The sequence below is a fragment of the Nanorana parkeri genome, unplaced genomic scaffold (assembly GCF_000935625.1).
Source record: "Nanorana parkeri isolate BGI_ZX_2015 unplaced genomic scaffold, ASM93562v1 scaffold607, whole genome shotgun sequence".
NCBI lineage: Eukaryota > Metazoa > Chordata > Amphibia > Anura > Dicroglossidae > Nanorana > Nanorana parkeri.
This window is the reverse complement of record NW_017306875.1, coordinates 524,608-547,595: the sequence shown is the minus strand read 5'-3', so window position 1 is coordinate 547,595 and position 22,988 is coordinate 524,608. Positions and strand designations below refer to the sequence as shown.

The 22,988-nt window shown below is 41.5% G+C and overlaps 1 protein-coding gene across 1 annotated transcript in view; it reads left to right on the top strand.

Moving 5' to 3' along the window:
* NR3C1 (nuclear receptor subfamily 3 group C member 1) overlaps window positions 1–22,988 on the top strand; it is a 187,800-nt gene that overhangs the window by 119,080 nt on the left and 45,732 nt on the right. The window contains exon 3 of the mRNA XM_018562858.1: window positions 16,475–16,638. Coding sequence (XP_018418360.1) covers window positions 16,475–16,638 — 164 coding nt within the window. The remainder of the gene's footprint in view (window positions 1–16,474; window positions 16,639–22,988) is intronic.

Here is a 22,988-nt window from a genome sequence, read left to right as displayed (position 1 = left end):
CACTCAAGTTGCAGCTGACCAATTATGTAATGTGAAGGAGGGACTCTGATGTAAAAGGAGGGGCTCCTGATGTGAAGGGGTAACTCCACAAAATTTTAGACTGGGATGCCTTGAGATTTTGCATACTTCCAAAGGGTGCCGTGACTGAAAAAAGGTTGAGAAACACTGCTGTATGTACTGTATTAGCGGCAGAATACCATACTAATTTAGAGCAGTGGCACTGCCTCTGGCGTGACCCTATCTCTAATTTCTTCAACGTTCACAGATACAGTATACTCCAATTTGAAGGAGAACTATGGGGTTAGGGCTTTTCCCCATAGTTCTCCTAAGGGTAACGGGAGGACACAAACTAGCATCCTCCCGTCACCCTAAGCTCAGTATAGCTCGCGGTATACTAAGATGCTGCAGTACACCGCGAGCTACAGCTCGCAGTATACTGAGACGCCGCAGCTGAAACGGATCCCGACAATTATGTCTGGATCCGCCCAGCTGGGTGAGTGACAGCTGGCTCTGCCTATCTAGAGGCAGAGCCAGCTGTACCCGCCCCCTCCCCCGTCAGTTCCTCCAGTCAGCGCTGGAGGAGCGGGGAGGGGGGAATCCAGTCAGAGAGCCGTGACAGGATCGAGAAGTGAGCGAACGCCGGTATGCGTTCGCTCACCTCCCGATCTACTGAGCCGACCTGTGACAGTCTCATTGTCACAGGTCGGCTAGAACTATGAGGATGAGGAAAAGCACTCACCTCATAGTTATCCTTTAAGGACAATGGCAGTGCCCCAGTCTCTGCTTTCTCAATCTTTAACTTTTAGTTGTGACGCAGAAATAATGTTCTAATGCCAATGGGCCCAGAACTCAATTCATTAGCCCCTGACTCTTGATTTTGGGTTAGTATAATGTAGTATTGCTACATTCCTCTATAGCTGCTGGTATTCTGCACTGCGCCGCTGTATTACGTACTATATTGCACACCACACTCTTTTTTTTATTTCTACCGCGCCAAGCTTGCTCCCGTGATGGACTACAATCTCACCACAAACTAGTAGTCCATCACTGGAGCCTTTTTTTAAAAATCCGATTAACCGATTAATCGAACTTAATAATCGGCCAACTAATCGATTATGAAAATAATCGTTAGCTGCAGCCCTAGTGTGCTTAATTGCAGGTGAAGTTTTAGTCCCATGTGTACTGGGTCTAATAACTGTTCTCCCAGTGTTTTGAATGTTGTCACAGTCTAATCTGATTCTCAAATCTCACCCTGTATGATATACACACTGAGATTTTCATATTGTGTTATGTAAATCCTCTTCTAACTGGATTCTTCCTTATGATATGTCAGTGCTTGTGTACTTAATGACAGGCAGCCTATTTTCCTGCAGAACTATAACTGCCTCTCACTTTATCTAAGGACACTGCTATTCTTTGATAAGATTTCTAATTAATTTATTCTGTAACAGTTGTTGGTTACAGTTCAGGCTGAAGGAACTCAGCGCTGACATCACCCACTAGGGACACCACACACTCCACATTTCCTTCCTGTCCTTGGGCCTCACCAGTGGAACAGGATCACCATTCCTTTTGGTCTCCAGATTTGCTACATTGCTTGCCTTTGTTGGATTGTTCACCCCTGGCTGACTAAAATCCTCACCAGCCAACTGCCTAGGTTGTGAGTGTACTGGGCCCTACCTCTTATCGTTCATTGCTCCTGCTAATTGAGGCAGCATAACTGTCAACAGTCAAGTTCTACTGCTATAGGTCACCTCACTACTCCCTTCCCTACAATTTCAGAATTGCTTTTTTGGTTCTTCCATGGGAAACCTACACCAGTATTTTAGATAATGAGACCCCTATTCCGTAGAGGTTCAACCTCTACACCAGCTTCTACAGCTCCTCTAACTAAGCCTGGCTCCCACAGTGGGTCTACTAGGCCTCACAATTCTAATTCTGGTTTATTTATTTTTTGTCAGTTTGTGCATCTTTGATAGCGCATTCTGGTAGCAATTTTTCTCCCCACACCCCAGCTACCTGTTTGCCTTTCACCTATCAAGGTAGCTGAGACCTCTGTACTTGTTTTTGACTCTGATCAGAAATCTCATAAGTTGGGTATATACATTTCTATTTTTTTCATTCAACCTGCTGGCTAAATGAAGAAAATAGAACCGATTCCTCTATTAACGCTTACGAACGTTGATCGAGGTGTCTCCCGTTGTTCACATTGTACTGTCAGAATACCTGAATTATTGGCTGCTCACTCTTTTCAGCTGAGAATTTTCCAACATGCTTCACCTTCAATCAGTTGATCGAGGGATGCCGGATGGAAAGGTGCTGGCAGTGGCACTCATGCTTCAGGTTTTGGCTAGTTCATCAAAAACGGGATGAAATTCAAAGCGTGTATACTCAGCTTTAGTCTTCCCCTACAGAAACGGTAATTAACTGAGCTGTTGATGAATCTCACGTGTTCAATATTCTTATCAATTTGATTGATGTTCTACCTTGTGCATTAAAAGAGAGCTACAGCCCAACCTTTTTTGGCCATAGTTCTCTTTAGGGTCACAGGAGGACATTTACTATGTCTCCCTGTGACCCAAAACCCTGCATATAGCAGGCTATTGCCTGCTATATGCTGACAGTGCAGAGCCGCACTGCAGCCGGGAGGGAAGGATCCCCACAATATTGTCGGGACCCACCCTGCCACCTCATTGACAGCTGGCTCTGTGTCTCTAGAGGCTAACTCTACTCATTTGACCTAAGGAATATTTCGTGGTTGGGAAAGTTCCTTCTCTCATCCAGTGCAACTGCAGTGTGGTTTACACATACTCTAACCACCTCAGAGTTTTGTTCGAATGAATGCGGTCTGCTGGTTGTCATACCCTCCCACTCCTCTCTTGCACATATTTTCCTCATTATACACTCCACACTCCTCTCCTGCACATAAAGTCCGCAGTCATACACTTCACACCCCTCTCCTGTACACACAGACTGCGGTCATACTCTCCACAGCCCTCTTCTGTACACACAGACTGCACTCATACCCTGCACGCACAGACTGCACTCATACCCTGCACACACAGACTGCACTCATACCCTTAAAGATGGTCATACACCTTACGATTATCGAACGGAACTTTTCATCCAATGATAGGCCCATCCTGCCCCGATTAACGCAAGGTTCAATCAGCGGTAGTTTAAAGAAAAACACCTGGACGAATTGCGGTAACCGACCCCACGTATTTTCGTTTGCGCATGAGCAGTGTTAATCGTACGACTTTTGACTACGGAAACGCCACCAACCATGCGAAAATCGTACGATCGACTGAAGTTTTCGAACATGCAGGAAAGACAAAAGTCGTACGATTGTACAGTACTGGCGGTTGCACACTCCCCATACACCTTACGATTGTCGTACAAAAAGTTGATCGCATACGATTATCGTGCGATAATCGTAAGGTGTATGGGCACCTTTACTCTCCTCTCCTGCCCATACTGCCTGCTATAATACCCTCTGCACTCCTTTAAAAATTGCAAAAAGTTTATAGTAAAAACGTACTAGAGTGTATGTGCTGAATGCATGCTAGCAATGCTCTTAGCATGTTCAACTCTAGTCAGCAATACTACTTATTTTAGTGGTGGGGGGAGCGAGGACTTAAAAGTACCAACAATAATACTTCTATTCTAATAACAGAGATTGTGGGGGTGTTTTGTGCAGTTTGGTGCATTTTCTGAAGCTGGTATGATTAATATGCAAATTAGCTAAACTATTGAACCAGCCAGTCAAAACATTATTTTCTGTGTCTGCTATGCTTTGAGTTCACCAAGAGTCAACAGTAAGCATGCTGCATTTGTACCTTTGACCATAATTTTACAAATAATGATGGAATGAGAGCACCTTTTAATGTTTTTTTTTTTTCATTGTTCCACATAAGCGTATGCCTCTTTAACAGTGAATTCAATACAAATTTGAACAGTGTTGATCTGTTCTTAACAGACTGTTAACTATTTGCAGTCTAGCAGTATATAGAGACAAGGCGGGTTTCCCCATGATGCATGGCTGCTGTCCCAGGCAGGTCTAACTGTGCAATAGCAAAATCCACTCACCTGTGTGACTCTGCAGATGACAGCTTAAGCTATCTAATGATAGCTTAAGCTGTCAGTTAACGCTTAATGATCCTTAGTCTCTTTGCCAGGGTAAGTTGGGATTCAGTAATGACTCGTGAAGTCATTACAGAATTCCAGTACATGCACACAGGTCTTCACATTTGTTGGGTAAAATACTTTGCTTTCTCCCTGTTCAAGTGAACTTTACTGTACAGCCCTGCCCAGCACCATGCAGCTTTTACGTCTAAAATCTTCCTTACTGGGTCCTCTTCTTAATACACATGCTTCAACTCTATTCATTCTGTTGTATGGCTGGCATAGATACGGCTAATCCATAGGTATGAATGAGGCTGACATACATGTGCACTAGGGTTGCCACAATGAGTGTTCGGGTTTCACTTGAAGAAAAGGTGGCAACCCTAATGTGCACAGTAAGAAGAGGACCCAGCTAGGGCATTATTGCAGAGGCTGTGTGGCGCCACACAGTGAAGGTCACATAAACCGGAAGGAAGGTAATTTTTTACCTGGTAAGCTGCAATTGGGGATTCATTAAAGGAACATTGTACTAAAAATACCAGATCAGCCGGATCAGAGGAGGGGGGAAGAGGTGAGCAGTCACTACTGAAGGACTGAAGATCAGATGACTATTCATCTTTATGTACTTCCACCTTTAGTTGCATTACAATAATGACTTTCCTGTACCCTCCCTCATCAACCCAACAAGTCTCATACCTGTGTAATATGTATATTTTTGGCCATAGGTTATAGAGAATTTAAATGGAATGAGTAGTGGCTTTGCACATATTTTTTTTATGTACATCTTTTATTTATTACAGTCAGTAATTAGCATCTTAAATATGTATTTTAGTCATGTAAATGGAAATATTGCATAGTAATATTTTTTACACAGCAAGTGGCGCTGTAGTCTTTTTCTTTTCACGTTTCTTCATTGAAAATAGAGAAAAAAACGGTTTACAGAGTTCTGTAACTCAAGCTGCAGTTTATATACAAAACTGATCATGGTGACTCCTCTGCTATCAGTCTGCTTAGTCCATTTAAATCAGAGAAAGGCAGGCTGCTTCAGAGGACTTATATTGGTCTAGAAATCATTTGTCGTATATTACATGTTTATTTCTAATAAAAATATTGTGCACATACAGTAAAACTCAGGCATAAAGCATGGGTATAAAAAGTGTGTTAAGAATCAAAATGACAGCGAACCACTTGTTTTCTTCAAGAACACTGTCTTACATTTCATTGCCTACCCAGTTATTAGTCAATAGCGAAGTGATAAAAACACTTTCAGTTCTGTACATATGAAATCCTAGCACATTATTATTGTTTGTCTTTGCACTTATGTCTGTATTCCACTAGCAAAACTGGCAAGAATATATTTAGAGGTATCTTTACAACTACAGAATTACTACTGTAACTGTAGAACTACTGTATTAGTAATCCTCTGAAGAGGAAAATGTGATGTGCTGAATTCTGTTTTCTGCCCCCCCCAGTAAGCCACAGAATCCCTTTTGGAGCCTTGATTGTGTACTTTGGTTGCACACTGCAATAATTGCTTGTGTTGATTTTATTTTTACCATTGGCACAAAGTCCGCAGACGGTATTGAATCTGGCACCTTCCCTCATTGCCCAGTAAATATTGTCATTTATCTGATGTCTGCTAGATGGAGTGCATGCTGATGATGCCGAAACCCAAATTAGAAATCGGCTCCCTGGGATACTGAGGTATTTATTTATTTATTTTTAGCCTCTTAATCCTTTCTTATAAAGCCTATTGGGCAAGGCATAGAGTTATACGTGAGGTGACACATAGCAATTAGCTATATATATATGAGAGAGAGAGAGTTTGCTGCTACCCTGTTTGCCATGTCAGTTCTCCAATGGATGCAGCATCCACATATATGTGCAAATATATGCAGCTGACTTCTATTTTTATTGATTAAAAAGGGTTTAAAGCTTTGCTTTGCCCGTATTAGGCAAAGTATAGACAAACTGGGGGTCTGGATTATTGGATCCAGACTTGTGATGCATCACAAAGTTTAGAGACTATATTAGGGGGCCTGAAACTTTCTAAACAGAGGGCCAGCTCACTGTACTTCGTACTGTCAGGAGGGCCAGACTGGGCAGTGGGAGTAGAAACAACCCCGGTGTCAATGGTCAATGTAAGCAATGCTTCAGATTCAGTGATAAGGTGGAATTAAAAATTAGCTTGCACCTGTGGTCAGTGGAAAGAGGAAATGTGTGCCATAGTTGGTTTTCAGTGAAAGCAATAGTGGGCCATAATTGGTATCAGTGGGAGGAATTATGGCCGGTTTTGGTGACTATGGGAGGAATGGTACCCCATTGATTGTGTCAGTGGGAGGAATTATGCCCCATTGTTTGTGTCTGAGAGGAATCATGCCCTGTCACTTGGAGGAATTATGTCAGTAGGAGGAATAGTGCCCAATCATTAGTGTCAGTGGAAGGAATAGTGCTTAATTGCTGGCATCATAAAGGTGCCCATACACTGCACGATTATCGTACAAGAATCGCGGGAAATCCCGTGATCGTACGATAATCGCAAAGTGTATCGAAGGCGTGCGACCGTTTCTACTGTACGTCGCACGTCTTCCGTCGAACAAGCAGGCTGGAAAACCCACCGGGAATCGTACGAGTTAGTGTCCTGCTTGTTCGACAACTGCCGAACGGGCTGGGGTGCGCACGTGCACACTGCCCCTTTGCAGTCATCGGAAGCTCACCCCTCATTGCAGTCATCGTAAGCCCGCCCTTCAGGGAGGCGAGCTTGCGATGATCGCAAGTACGATCTGCCTGTCCAAGATAGGCAGATCGTACTTTTTTTTAATTACTTTACAACCCTCGCAAGAAAAAAGTCTTGCGAGGGTTGTAAAGTGTGTGGCCACCTTTAGGAAGACAAGTGCCCCATCATTGGAAGGCATAGTGCTGCACCTTTGGTGTCAGTGAGAGTAAAAGTTCCCCAAGGGCTGGTTATAGTCAAGCAAAGGGCTGCAGTTTGGGGATCACTGTTCTAGATGGAGTAGAAAATGGTTTGAAAAAATGTTTTGGCTTTAGACATAGGTTATTCATGATATACTTTAGAATAAATATAGTATACTTAAATTCTGTCTGGCGTAACTAGGTCTAGGGTACTTGGGTAAAGCAGTTTTACTTGCCTAATCCCTGCTTCCCTGGCAGTTGGTGCTCACCTCTTCATCCCTACACTCTGGCTTGTTGACTGTCTCTTTGCGTCCTCATGTACAATGCAGGGCTATGTGACCTACATTGTACGTGATGACATCAGCGGGCCTCCGAATGCTGGAGCATAGGGGGTAAGAGGCTGCGGGTTCTGGTCTTGGAGCCTGCAGGATTGAGGGTAAGGTAAAAGTCCTCTACTGTAAACATAAATGAGCAGTTAACCCTTGCAGTGCAGGGCCAGCCCCACTGCAAGGGTATCTTTTTTTTTTCTAAACTGGGACATCGACTTTCAATACTTATAATTACTTATAAAAAGTTGACACCTCTCTTGTAACCCTCTTCTGATTCTGGAGTCACATGCTCTCTTAACCATTCATGGTACTCATTTTTGTTTTGTAAATGTCACTTTACTACTCTGGAAGCTGGCAGGGGCAAAGAAAAACTAGTAGTATGGTGTACTTGTCACATTTCATGGTACTATTGCACTCTGCAGCAAATCATTTGTTTTATAGAAACGGGCACTCTGTCACTGCACTGTTTAACAGGTTTCTTGGTGGTGAGGTGGCTTTAGAAAGAAGAGGGAATAAAGAGATTTCCAGTCTAGCAATATAGACTTATTCACATAGGTGTCATGGAATCACTGCTACAATGGCAACTTGTGTGAAATATAAGAAAAGATGTCAGAGTTGAGGTCCATGCACAAAAACACTTTATTGATTTCAGCTGAAGTGGCAACAATGAGGAAAATGAGGAGGAGGAGCAACCCCATTGTACATCAGCTGTTGGTGCTGCAGATGCTGCCATATCATATTAATGTGTTCCAGATGACAAATGTTAGACAGTGTGTTGTTTTCTCTACAGCAAATACAGATTGTATCTCTGTAGTTAACATAATATTGGGAATTGGAAGAATGAGGTGGCACAATGGTTTATAGTTGTGATTTAGAAAATTTCACTTCAAGCCTTTCTGATACAGGTTGCGGCCTCAGCTACGTGTGACATTTTAAGGGATTATGAGCATGAGAACTCTAGCACAAAGTTCATGTAAATACACTACTACACCAGATAACTTTGGAAACCCAGATATCATCACTGTGTTGCACATCGCCTGTGCAGAGAGCAGAGTTTTGGAAGGGACCCAACAGGCCCCATCTATTAGTCTTCCTGTACAAAAAATACAGGAGGGGGCGAAGTCAAGACCAGTCACTGCACACAAAAACATAGAGCAGCAGTGACTGGTCTTTATTGCAGGAAGCTCCTGCACAGAGCAAAGTTTAACACTGGATTATGTGAATCCACATATTTCTTGTATTTAGTCAATATTTGCTTAGCCCAGAGTTCAGCTTTAACTTTCAGACAATTGGCTCATTTGCAATTTACTTTTCCATTCGAGGCATTTGTGAGACAAGATTAAAAAAGAGCTCCAGAATTTTATTTAAATGAACCATTGCAGTGGGGCTACCTCCAAGTGTTCCTTTTGTCTTGGGGCAAAAATAAAGAAGAAATATCTGATCCTCTCTCCCATCTGGCTGCTTGACCAGTCCCCACAGCCTCTTCTCCCCAGAGCTTCAGCAGTCTAAGGACCCATGATGTCATCACATCTAATACGGCTTTATTAGACATGAGGTCGCAGAGGAACATACCACAGCCGGATTAGAGGGGGAGAGAGGTGAGCGGTCACAGCTGCAGGACCAGGATCGGGTGAGTATTTCTTCTTTTATTTTCGCCCCTAAACCAAAACAAGCACTTAACCCTTGCATTGCAGGTGTAGTCCCACTGCACAGGTTAATTAAAAAAAATCCCGAAGTCAAACTATGCACTCGGTTTTAGGTGCCTCTGCACTTCCTGGCAGGGATGCGCCACTGTTTCGGCATACAGCAATCGCCTGCTGTTAAAAGCGGTACCAAGAGCACGGCTGCCGAAGCAGCCGTGTTCTTGTTTTAAGCACTTCTGCAGGCCGCGGTCTATAGACGTAAAGTGACAATAAAGTTAAAAAAATGTATCCCTCCACCCAATGTTAATGTTAGCACTTACCTTAACTGATGTCTCCTAATCCGATCTTCTTTCCTGATGTTTTCATCTGTCCCTCCAGCGGTGCGGCGGGTGTCCGATCCAGCGCTGACTCCTCTGTCATTGCTGGCACTTCCTGTCCCACAGTGTCTGCATGCAGGTGCATGCGTCCTTATACTTACCTTACTTACCTTGCGTCTCTCCTCATCTCCCGCCTGAAAATCCAAACTGCGCATACACCCGCCTCAAGATGCTTTGTCGCCACAGAGTATAAGCATACAGGGCGTGTCGTGACAATATTGTTGCACTGTCAGCAAATAGTGGGCAATAATGCGCTAGATGCAGACTTTTGGGCCACAGGAGTAGATTTACTCTGTCCTCCTGAGACCCAAAGAGGACTAAAGCCAAGACAAGGTTTGGCTTTAGTTCTCTTTTAATTAAAGTTTTAGCTGTATTTATGAAGATGGAACAGCTGTTCCCAACAGCTGTGTACAGCCTCGCTGTCAACAGAATCAAATGTCATTGCCTGGTATGCCCATCACTTGTACCACTGAAGAGATTGTTCTATTGATATATAGGAGCTTGGTGTATTATGTATTTGTTTTAAATAGCATGCATAGCAGAGATTGGGCACAGATCATGAATCTGCATTTATAGTGAAGTGCTTTCTCTATGTTTGGGTTAAACATGAGCTTGGACTTCCATCAAGTTTATTCCAGCAAATGTTGATGCTAAACCAGAAAAGACCCTTAGGGCCGATGCAGACCTGAGCGATCCAGGACGCGCGGCTCAGGATCGCTCGGTCAGGCACAATTGCAGACAGCGATTGCCACGCGACCCCATTGATTTCAATAAGGCACATCTGCACGGCAATCGCAAAAAAAATGTATCTTTTTTTGCGATACATGACGCTTTACTGTTTTAGCCACAATCGTGTTCGGTTGCACTGGCGGAACTGGGGTGCCATTAGAGAATAATTGCACCCACGGTGCGATCGTCAGTGGTGGGAGGCTCCGTGACCGCGCAGCAATCCGTGTGGTCCAAAAATGTTTGTTAGTAAGCACACTTTAGATGTGTTTTTGCTCATATTGTCAGGTTTTGATACAGTTACCAGTTTGTAATACTGCTTCCGAAAGTGATTAGGCTAATTTCTATACAATCAAATATTTGTTAAATAAAGAAGCAATATACTTACCTTTCACTGCTCCACAGTATATATTCCACACGTATGCCCACACATGAACTGAAGCCTGCTGTTTCATTACCTCCCATATAGATTATACAGTACTTTGATATGCAACATCTCCTACAAGTGAAACTCGAATAATCAGAATATCGTGCAAAAGTTCATTTATTTCACTAATGCAACTTAAAAGGTGAAACTAATATATGAGATAGACTCAATTATGACAGATCACGGCTTGAACTATCTTGCTTTGCAGTTAATGAGTCTATCTCATATATTAGTTTCACCTTTTAAGTTGCATTAGTGAAATAAATGAACTTTTGCACGATATTCTAATTATTCGAGTTTCACCTGTATGATATAGGTCTGTTTTTCATGTAGAGAGATACGGGAGATTGTGGTAAAAGAAAAGCTAAAACCCCAATACCTCTTTTGACACCAGAATGCCTGTGCTCCAATAAATTTCCTAATTCCCTAGTCATGACCCTGATGTGTCCCCTTGTGTTCCAGGGTCCTTCTGTGACCCAGGCAGTATGGTCATACACGTGTGTCTGTGACTATGCAGTTTGTTGAAGAGATTAGTTGGTATTCCTTTTCCTATAGTGCTGATGTGTAAGAGAACGCATTTTGAGAACTCAGCCTTACCCAACAATACAAAGAAATATGCTTAAAGGGCAGCTGTATATATGTGAAAATTATCATCTTAATATACAGAGCTTTATCAATATATATAATATTGTTTAAGTGCTAAACATCATGATTGTTTTCCATCACGTTATTGAGTGATTTATCCGACTACTACCTAATTTGCATCCCATTGATTTCAGTGTTATGAAACTTTGGATACTGTGATACAATTCCAGTGTAAGTCTCATAGCATAGAAACCCCTTACAAAACAACAGTTGGGCCTGTACGTGCTTGAGCTATGCACACACTGATGACAGAGCGCTCCTTGACTTAACACAGTTCTGCTTGTTTGAATGGTTTGGGAGGATCACATTCCGATTCAGATGGCTAACTATACTTTCATGATTTAACGTGTATGTAAACCCTGATATTGAACTTTTCTTATGTGTTCCCTTTTGGCCTTTAAAAATGCCATCAAAAGTTTTTTGTTATATCTATTAATACGTGCAAAAGGAAATATGTGCTGCCAGAAATCTTGGGAGCTGATAATGTCCAGTGCACGTTTCCTGTGCTGCACTTTTGTCAGTTATCTTTGTTCCCTGATATCTCTATGGCCTACAAAACACCTACTGTTATGTTATGCAGATGAGGAAAGGGTGTTTTCTGTAGTCCTAGCACACTCCCTGACAATGCTGATTCTCTACAGATAAGTAATTGTTGCCACTCTAGAGCTGGGCACACACCTTACAACCATCGCAAGACTTTTGTCTTGCGATGGTTGTAAGGTAATTAAAAAAAATTACGCTCTGCCTATCTTGGACAGGCAGATCGTACTTGCGACGATCGCGGCTTCCGATGACCGCAATTCCGAACGGGCAGTGTGCGCTTGTTCGATTCTCCACGGGTTTTCGAACATGTTCGTAAGATAAAAGTCGTGCGACCTTACAGTAGTAGAGGTCGCACGGCTTCCACACACCTTACGATAATCGTACGATCGCGGGATTTCCCATGATTATCGTACGATTATCGCAAGGTGTGTGGGCACCTTAGGACAGAAAGTGTGTAACTGTAAAGGTGCCCATACACCTTACGATTATCGGACGATTTTCGTATGCGATCGACTTTTCGCCCGATAATCGTATGTGTGCATTGCAGTGTCCGACCAACATTACTGTACAATCGTACGACTTTTGACGGTCAAGCATGTTTGAAAACTTTGCTAGATTGTACGGTTTTCGTAAGGTTGCTGGTGTTTCCGTCCATCAAAAGTCGTACGATCTACACTGCGCTTGCGCTAACGAAAATACGGTAAATCAATTACCGCATTTCGTCCAGGTGCTTTTCGTTAATTACGGCTAAATTAATCTTGCGGGGCAGGATGGGGCTGCCGTACGAAAATCGTACGACTATTCGATCATCCGACGAAAAGTTTCGTCCGATAATCGTAAGGTGAATTGGCACCTTAAGGATCACCAGGTGAAAAAAGGACTGATAAGCTGCAATATAATCCATTTTTTTTCTAGGATTCTATCATTCCCTTTCACCAGGTGATTTGGACCCTTCCACTTTGTAGCAGACTGAGAACCATGATCTTGGATGTCACGTGCCTTGCAGCTGCACATGCTCTGGGTCTGCAGACTGCAGTTTGATTTATCAGTTATAATGACTTCATATAAGAGTGCCGGATCTTTCAAAGGTTAAGTCCCTCCCTTCCCTCCAACACACTTTGTTTTACCAGCTACTGCAGCAAGAAAAAAATGTACTAGCTCCCGTTGTCTTTATCCTGCAGAAAACACCATGTTCTGTGCTCTGAGCTTTGTAGCTCCATATATGTTTCCATTATTCTCCACTTCAAGGTCCCAACTTGAGCTTGCATGCACCTAGTTTTAATAGCGCTAGAAGGTTGCACTTGGCAAGCACTGTGCAGAGCAGTTAATAGGATGTGTTCTGCAGGGTGGATGGTTGGTGTGCTATTTCCTTTCTTGTTGCAGAAGTAGAGCAGGTTAACATTGATTTAATGAAATACAGTACAGTTATCCTTTGAAGGTTTCCTGAATACTAAATACTGCAAGTACAAAGGCTATGTAAAAAGGAATAATCAAGTCCTAGTGTAAGAGTTAATCAAACTATATTGTATTTATTGTTACATAAAAAGTGGGCCAAAAGCTCTATAGCACTTAGTATCAGGCTGGAGATCAAGGTGACAGTACACGGCAGGTCTGCACTTTGTGTCGCTTGGCTTGGGGTCGTTGTTGATGGGCCTTGGGCTAATGTCTACGGCATCAGTTTGAGGTGCTTCTGAGATTGTTCAGAATACGCTGACAAGTTCATATGGCCTGCAGCTAACCTCCTTCTGACATGAATTTTTATCACCTCCCGATCTACTGAGCCGACCTGTGACAGTCTCATTGTCACAGGTCGGCTAGAACTATGAGGTGAGTGGAAATCACTCATCTCAGTTCTCCTTTAAGGAGTTTAGTATATTTATAGAATTGTACACATCATCCATTTATACTGTGACCTGCATATGAGGATGTACATTCAACAAGAGTCAAACACCTTTCAACTGCGTAATAACCTTCAACGACAATATACCGATTGGGGGATTAACAAAGAAAAATGCATGAGTTTCTATGCACCTGCTTTCTGTGACAAATTAGTAAAAGTGGCAGATGCCAATTCATTACTTTGTTTCATGGTGCTGGTGGTGCGCCATATTCGATTGCACTTCCTCCACTATGCGACAAAATTTGGCACAAATCAAAGAAAATCTTCCACTGGGATCATCTGAAATGATCTCCTTCCTGCATTGTTGCATTTCGTAGGCCATCCATACTTATTCCCCTCTCCTCGCTGCAATACTGATCTTCACTGTGGCCCCTCTTCACTACAGAATTTTCACCACTCTGGTAATGGTGTTTTAAATTGGAACATTGCTGCGAGTGTGTTATTATTTTGGCGCACACAATCAAACATTTATAGGAACTGTCACACTTTGAGCTTGATTTGGTGCAGATGGTGCCACACCACATAGAACTTGTCTTGTAACAATAATTTGGTGCATGGAAAATGTGGCAATATTTACATCACAAAAGCGACATATTTCACTTTATTTCCCCCATTGTGTTTTTAAAACCGAAGCAAAAAATATAGAAAACCAACTTTAAGCTAAAAAACAGGTGAATAAAGTCAACAAACGGTCACAATTTAGAAAATTCACTGTCGGGCTATCCATGAATAATTATGCAACTAGCACTATAACAAGTTTGCTGGATTTTTTTAAGTAACAACATAACTTTAATTGAAATGATCTATGCTCATAGAAGAAAAGCTTGGCTCTGGTAACCAAGCCCCAGGAGAAGAGCTGCTTTGTCTGTACATGTTACAATCCACACATACAGCTAAGCAGACACTCTCACCTCGTTCTGTTTGTACTGTTGATATGTTAGCACTGGACAGGATCCCTTTACTATACCTACATCGCCAGAAATATACACAGCTATACACCCCTTTACAGAGGTTATAGTATAGCTATTGAGCTTAGTACATACATCAATCTTGTCATAAAAAATCTCACTACTGTATAAGAAAAAAAAAGCTTCACTTTCTGGGGGATTTTAACTTCAAATGGACTCTTTTTAAGGCAAGATCAGGGTGTACAATATCTCTAATGACCATATTGTGTTTAACACACCAAACTAAATAATGTGTGTTGTAAAGTTCATCTGGCCATACACAGGTCACTAGTATGTAGTCCCCCTTGGACCCTGTTCCTGTTCGGCAAAAGTACATTTTTTAATCGACTTTTGTGGAAGGAGCTGGTCCAAAAATGCTCAGGTTTTGAGGGGAGGGTCAGAAAATTCTCAGCTTTTGGCCGGGTTAGGCTTGGATTCACTCATCCACACTGTTAGCGTGCATGGGGGAATCAGTCAGTATATGGCCAGCCTTCATTATAACAAGTAGATGTGGTTGTGTAGAATTTAGAGAGATGCTTTTTTTCATGTTTTGATCCCTTGCAGATCGTTATGTAATTGTTCAACTGTTCAAAAGTTCCCTTTGAAGATGATACATTTTGAAGAGCTTTGCCGAATGTTAAAAGAACTACGTAAAATTAACATGCAACTAAAGTAGTGCAAAGTCCAAAAAGTTACTTACTGGTTTCTTAGATCTTGTGTACACACAAATTCCATGTAACAGTCTGATGGAGTTGCAGCTTTTCCACAAGCCGGTTAGGACTTGAGCTGGTCCTAAAATCCCAGGAGCCAGGTAGCCAACACTTCTTAAAAATTACAGCTGGCGCCAAACTTTTGAGATTTTCTCTAGTTGTGTATTGGAGCTGGCTGCTACGAAAACTTCTATTGGCTCCTAAATTGGACAGACTGGCTCCTGAATTAATTCCTTATTATTTTGTCCACCCCTGGGCTCAGGAGGTACCTGGGAAAGATGTTGAGATAATGCTGAGTGCAATCCAGTGCTCCATCAATGGATCAGATTCCTTTACTTCTTCAGGATGGTGCTAAATTAATATTTCCCTTGACATTCATGTGGCTTGTAGTACTGTTACTATAGCTAGAACTTGCAGACAGGTCAAAAGCTGCATAAATGTCCACCAGATGTGATGGTTTGTTGTCGATGTGATATTTAAAGGACAGCCGCCTGTTTTGTATGTATGTGCGTGTTTATACAGTACCTTCTATAAAGTGTTTTCATTAATTTCCTGGATATGCACTTTGCATACTGTACAACTTCAAAGGTTGGTGTGCCCAAAACAGTTTGGTCAAATGCGATCACCCACCAACGTATGCATTTGCTTGCATAGTGAAAATCTCTACATTTAAGTTCCCAAGGTTGCACACCTGTCACCACATTGCAAGCATCTCAATCCCTGTTGTATTCTTAGTTATGTTACAATATAAAAAAAATCAATTTGGAAAAGTGAGACTTCACAGTGGATGTATGCCACTTAGGAGTCTGATGGAGGGGATCAACCCACTAAAGTTCCAAAAAAGTACTTGGGAATTTGAAATGTCACTTTTATATGAACTAATCCTGTAACTCTTCCTTTGACTAGGAGAAAAGATGACTGTGCTCTAAAAAGCACTTTATAAAGACGTCCATTATAGATTTTAATATTTGTATTCCAAATATCCAGTTGAATTGATTTTTTATGACAGTGTATGTTATGTATAGAAATATAATATGTTATATTTCATTATTGGGAAGGGGTACAGCACTGGGAAAATTAAATGAATTGTAGAACTATTCCTAAGTAACATGAATAAAATAAAATACTGACTATCTATAATGAATGTTATTTCCAGCTGAATAAACAAACTTTTGTCTTTTTAAACTAGCCCGGGAATGAGACCAGATGTGAGTCCTTCTCCGTCCAGTTCTTCTACCAGCACCGGACCGCCTCCCAAGCTCTGTTTGGTGTGTTCTGATGAAGCCTCCGGGTGTCACTATGGAGTATTGACCTGCGGCAGCTGTAAAGTGTTTTTTAAAAGAGCCGTAGAAGGTAAGACAGGTATTTATTCTGATCATTTAGGTGTACTTTTATCTAGCAAAATGCTTTACAGCTCTGTACCAATCTGCAAAGTTTGCATTTTTGTCTTATCCCTATGTTATATCAGTTTTAAAGCGGCGCTTTAACATAAACATTTTTTCTTGTTTTCAATAGAGAGGCGAAAGGTTAACACTTCTGTTTTTCATTGCTGTCTATGACCCCATTGGTGGCATTTTTGCTAACTTCTCGTGTGGTTACTAGAAGAGGAAATAATGGAGAACCTTTCACAACACGGTCAAGGACAGCAGTGAAAACTCAACAGTGGCTAACAGTTACCCTTCCAATCCCTTCAAATCGGAAACAAACTTTTAATGTGCGCTTTTGTCTTTATCAAATAACATTACATTAGGTTAAATATATTATTGCCCATGTAACTGATGTTCTGGGTCTCCTATACCTTTGGGCTCATAGCAGTTACACGATCTGGTATATTTATCCCTTTATTATAGCCTCTTCTAAATTTTCTTTTATGTTATCATTAATAGTACTTGATCAGATAGATATTTTACAACAACCTGAAAAGTCCTTATGTCTGATAATGGTTCCAGTCATTAGATGCATAATAGAAACTCAATATGGTCCTATACTCTCCCAGTTATCCAATCAATGATGCTTGTAAGGATTACATTGACACTGCAAGAATGAGTAATTGTGTGTCTAATCCCCAGAACACAAATGTAAAGCATTTCTCTCCATAGATGTTCCTTACATATATTCTTTTTCTTTTATGCTCACCTAGTGATCCTGCCAGTAACACACGTCCAGCCTTATGGTGACCATGTTCATTCACCATGCAGCAATTATGAAAGTGTCATTACACTAGAAATAGACTGTAGAACCCCCCTTTTTCTTTCCACTATAACATAGGAAGAGATGTTTTGTAGTACAAAAGGAGTTTGGAACAATGAAACTGATGTGTGCAGTGCAGGCAGAGAGTACAGGAAGTCTTCCGCTTATAAGATTTCAAGCAGGGTCAAGAGGTATTTTTTGCACTTATTGAACAAATATAACAAAACACTTTTAGTTGTAGATTTTACAGATCCAAAGGGAGCAAACAAGATGAGCTAATTGTTAAGGTGCCCATACACTGCTCGATTCTCGTACGAGAATCGCGGGAAATCCCGCGATCGTACGAGAATCGAACAGTGTGAACGAAGACGTGCAACCGTTTCTACTGTACGGTCGCACGTCTTTTGTCTAAGGAGCATGTTAGAAAACCAGCCGAGAATCGTACGATTTTCGGCTGGTTTGAACGGTGCTCGGGAGACAAATGCCAAATGGGCCAGTGTGCGCACGCGCACACTGCCCTTTCAGCATTGCGGTCATCGGAAGCCCCCCCCCTCAGGGGGGCGGGCTTGCGATGATCGAGAGTGCGATCTGCCTGTCCAAGAAGGGCAGATCGTACGTTTTTTTAATCACTTTACAACCATCGCAAGACTAAGGTCTTGCGATGGTTGTACAGTGTATGGCCACCTTTAGGGTTTACATACACTTTAAGTGCTATGGTGCAATAACAACATTTTCCTAAAAATACTTTGAAATGTAGGTAGCTATGGTGTTGAATTGTGTTAAATTGAGGCTCTGAAGCTCAACACCTGATTAGACTAAAGAATTGAGCCTTGGTATAATTCTCTCCTCAGTGAAAGTCTGATCTATGCCAACAGCAGAAAATACAGCCTGTGCTGCTGTTACTTGTGCAAAATGTACCCTCATTTCAGCAGAATAGCTGGAATCTGGCTACTTGCTAGCATTCAATTAGACCTCTTTGTAGGCCTAGTCACATTTTTTGTGGAGACGATTGAACCAATAGTCCTACAGGGAGTACCAGAAGGCATAAATAAGAGCCATGACTCTTTTTGGGTATGTGGAAACGGTGTTCACAATTCTATTGTCTCTATCCTTTTTTTTCATCACTATATTGTCATCGTTTGTGTGTCCATTGGTAAGTCACAGTCCGTTTTGGTATTGAAAGTTTATCACATTGTGAATAATGTACCATGTAGGTAAGGAAGCAGATTTCCAGTGGATTGTAACTTGTAAAAAACCTTGTATGAACTTTCCCTCACTTCCTAGTGACACGCTAGGAATTGAGGGCAGGTCTTCACAATAAAACTTCACAGAAATGACACATTTAGCAAAAGTGCACTTTCTCTACAAACTATGTATTTTCTCTTGTCCCTGCAGCCCCTGAAACAGTAGTGTTAATATAATGGGTTATATTTACTAAAGATAAGTTCTGTTTTCCAGCCACATGACCTGCAGTGTCTACATCATGTACAATGAACTAGGGCTGAAACAACTAATCGATAAAGATTGTTGTTAACGATTCTCATAGTTGTTTCGTTTATTTTCGATTAGTTGAATCCCCGCCGCCGCTGTGCTCTTCCGTTCTCCTCCCCAGTGCTGCTGCCTGCAGCAGTCTGTGTCCCTTTCAATCCCTGCTGCTCTCACCGCCAGTATCGGCGGCGGCAACAGGGACACAGACCACTGCAGCCAGCACCAGCGGAGAGGAGAGACTGTGGTGACTCTGCATCCCCCCCCCCATAGAGTGGGGGGGAATGCAGAGGAGGACCTGAAGGAGAACGTTCTTCATTTCCCTCCTCTGCTGATTGACAGCAGTGGGCTGGTGCAATAGCCATCCTGCTATTGTAATTTAAAATAGAATGGCTATTGCTCCCAGCCACTGCACACTGTATTCACATTCAGCTGCCTCATTCCCCAGTGAAGTGGAAAGGTGACACTAAGGATCTAATAGACCCCTAATGTCACCTTAAAGAGAACCTGTCATCTCAAAAGTGCTATCACATAGGGGGCTTGTGAGCCCCACCCCATGAGATAGCAATGTAGTTAAAAAAAAAAAAAAAATTACATTAAGAAATTTCCAGTGGAGTGTGATTGCAAAAAAGGTGCATACCGTTTTATTCTGAAGTAAACTTTTACACTTCATTTGTGTATTTAATTGCAAATTAAAGATGGTATTTATTTATTTTTTCTTTAACCGATTAATCGAAAAAATAATTGTCCAACTAACCGATTCTGAAAATGATCGCTAGTTGCAGCCCTACAATGAACAAGCTGCTCAATTATCACAGTGCAGAGGTCTTTGACCTCACCATAGCAGTCTCTAAATTTAAAGGCATAGTCCACCTTTTGCAATAATAAATAAATGAATACATTGATGAAAGAAAAAGTGTGCATTTAATATTTTTTGTATTAGAGCCATGAAAGCATTGCAACTGCGATCAGTGGTTCATGTGTACAATGCATAGGCTCCTGCGGATGCTTCCCCCAGCCCCAGGTACATAGCGAGGTACAGACCTTCTTCATAAAACTTTTAATAACATAAAAATCCAATAAAAAGAATTTACAAAAAAAAATAAAACCTTTAATAAAAAATGTTAAAAGCTGGTACTCTTGAATACTCTTTACAATCTTTGTCATATAAAATATCATTCAGGGGGAAACCTGTTCAGTCCTCACTGCACAGAAAAAATCCCCGTAGTAGATCCCATTAAAAAGGATGCATCCACTGTCTCTAACGTGCATCACCACTGACCCAACAGTGATGTATGTGATGCAGTGTATAAGGAAGCAACAAAGCTGTGAATACTGTGTATTACATTGAAATCAATATAAGAGAACTGTACCGTGGAAAAGACATATAGTTTCCCTACAGCAATATTGTATCCTTTTTTCTACTGGAGCACAGACAGTTTATAACTGCATTAGTTTAGCACAAGGCATACATGAGGGGTTGACTCAGCAGAATGTGAATGGTAGAGATCAGTATACATGAAGCTACATTACCCTTACATGGATATGTGCTCAAGGTACAAGGTGGAGCTAGCATGATGTTTGAATAAAACATCTGAAAAATCTAATGAGGTGATTTCATTTGGTGAGACACATTCATTTAATTCATCAAGTGTTTCTCAGGTTGTCAGATGGAATATTTCTGAGAAACATTCAGGAGACATCTGTCAGGGTAAATTAAGGTAAAAAGAAAAGTAAAACATTCTATAAATTGTCCTTGGCATACTGGTAAATGTAAGGGTTTTTATGTTCACTTCTGCTGCTGCTATTTGCTACATGTATATAACCAAACAACATGACAGCAGAAATACATTGTAAAGTCACTAAAACCCTAACATAGTTTGTGGTAATGGCATGAATGGTTTGTTTTGTGGAATAACAAAATGAACGCGTGAGCCTAATAAAAGCTGTTACCTGGTCAGTGTGAGAGCAACAGCAGACCACATTCAACATGGGCACAATCAAAATGTACTGCGAACTTCGAGAAGATTCCATGCCAGACACTTCAGTATACGCCATCAGAGGCCTTGAAGGTTATTGCATGTACTAGAATGTCACTTCATATTGGCATTTTAAACATTTAGCAAAAGGGGTCAGGATTAATATTCCTGTGGGGCTTCATGCTCAATCAACAGGTAACTCTACCAAATAGTATACTCAATTTTAAACCCCATGATGCTGGAATCACACCGTTAGAGCAGCCAAAAAAAGATATGTGCCATAGCAACAATGTCTAATTTTAAGTCAATTGCAAAGAAACTGGGATATAGGTAAGTAAGCAGTACCAAAGATGTAACAAGTATACATTTAAGGAGCTCTGACTTTTTTTTGACTGTTCTGATATGCATACTTGTTCCAGGCTGGTGACTGATAATGTATTGCAGCTAGTGGCTTAGTATTTTAGCCAGTCTACTAGCATTTCCAGTTGCAGGTTTAACAGATAGTCATCCCGGCTGTCAACGCTGCTGCTAATTGAAAGGTAATGGCTCTGTTCTGCTACTGGCAGGATCTCCAGGTAAAAAACAATAGATTTAAAGCCCAACTTCAGGACACATTTTAAAACATCACCCAGCCCTCCCTCCACGCCCCACTATCTGATTGCTGGATAAAAAAAAAAAAAACCCTAATTAAAAGCCGATTTTTTTAGTTGCATTAAGCCGTGGTCACATGAAGCGGCAGCCCCTAGTCTTCCTCTAATTACTTCCTGCTTGGGTCCGTAACAACCTTGTGAACAAAAGTGGAGTTATGAGTAAGAGATAACATAGGAAAGGATGTACATGGTCTTTGACATTAAATTACAGAATTGGGCCATGCAGGAGTAGAGTGAGAATGTTCACTGATATGTCTATCACCTACTAATACTGTCATATCTACTGCACTGTTACAGCAGCATGTCTGTAATAATAACATTAGACATCCTGTTTTGTTGACTTTTCATTTCTTCCTCCTAATAATGGGGCTCATAATTATGTGTAAGGAAATCTATCAAGAAATTGAACCGAAACAGACAGGAGAGCTTATGTCTTGTTGAACAGAGCTATCATTGTTTCTTTAAACCAGCCCCTTGCCAAACACAACAAGCCAGAGATAATTTATGAAATAATTTTATTTGCTCAGTTCACAATGTAAGAAAATAAATCCAGTGTGCTCGATATTGAATCGCCAGTACAATACATGTGTTATGTTAAGATCCGAACACGCACCTAGGATCCTTTACATTTTTCATACATTTGTCAGCATTCAAACAGTGCAAAACTGCAGAACATTTGCACTGAGCTAACATTTCGGCACTTTTGTCTGTTATCCATGTTAGCATGGACACTGTTGATGATGTATATTATATGATGCTTAGTAGAAAGGTAAAACAATGTGTGTGCAGTGCTTGGACAAGGTCATCCAGTGCCAAGGGTGAAGATGTTGACCCCCTAAATCAATACAGGCAAGCAGTCTGGCTTTTTTTTCTCTGGATGATGGGGTCACTTTAATTTGAGGTACAATGAATAAATATTGCAGAGCAGGAGTTTCAGTGAAGAAAAGCTGGACATTGGTGCAGAGGATCCCAGTACAGGAGCTTTACGCCAAACACTACATTTGGTTATTGTTAATTTTGCTTTCCTGGGTGTAGTCTATACAGGAATGTGTTACATGCAGAAAGATGGGTGCTATAAGGCCTCATTCACATAAGCATGCACAGCCATACAGTGTTAGCGCAGAAACCTGTGTCCGGGAGAGACAGGTGCTGCATGTATCTGCATGTAGCCGCATGTACATCTCTATGGCAGGACACGTTTACATGCTGACCTAAACTTGCACATCAGTACACAGGGGTGTACGCAGGTGACTGCACTGATCAAAGATTGTTCTCAATTTGCCAGCGAAATTCAAAATCCATAGCGAAGGGCTGCACTTGACGGCAGTATGGAGTGTAGATGGAACACCTGTACCGGAGGAGGGAAAGGACTATTTCCTGAAAGGCAAGTATAGCGGCG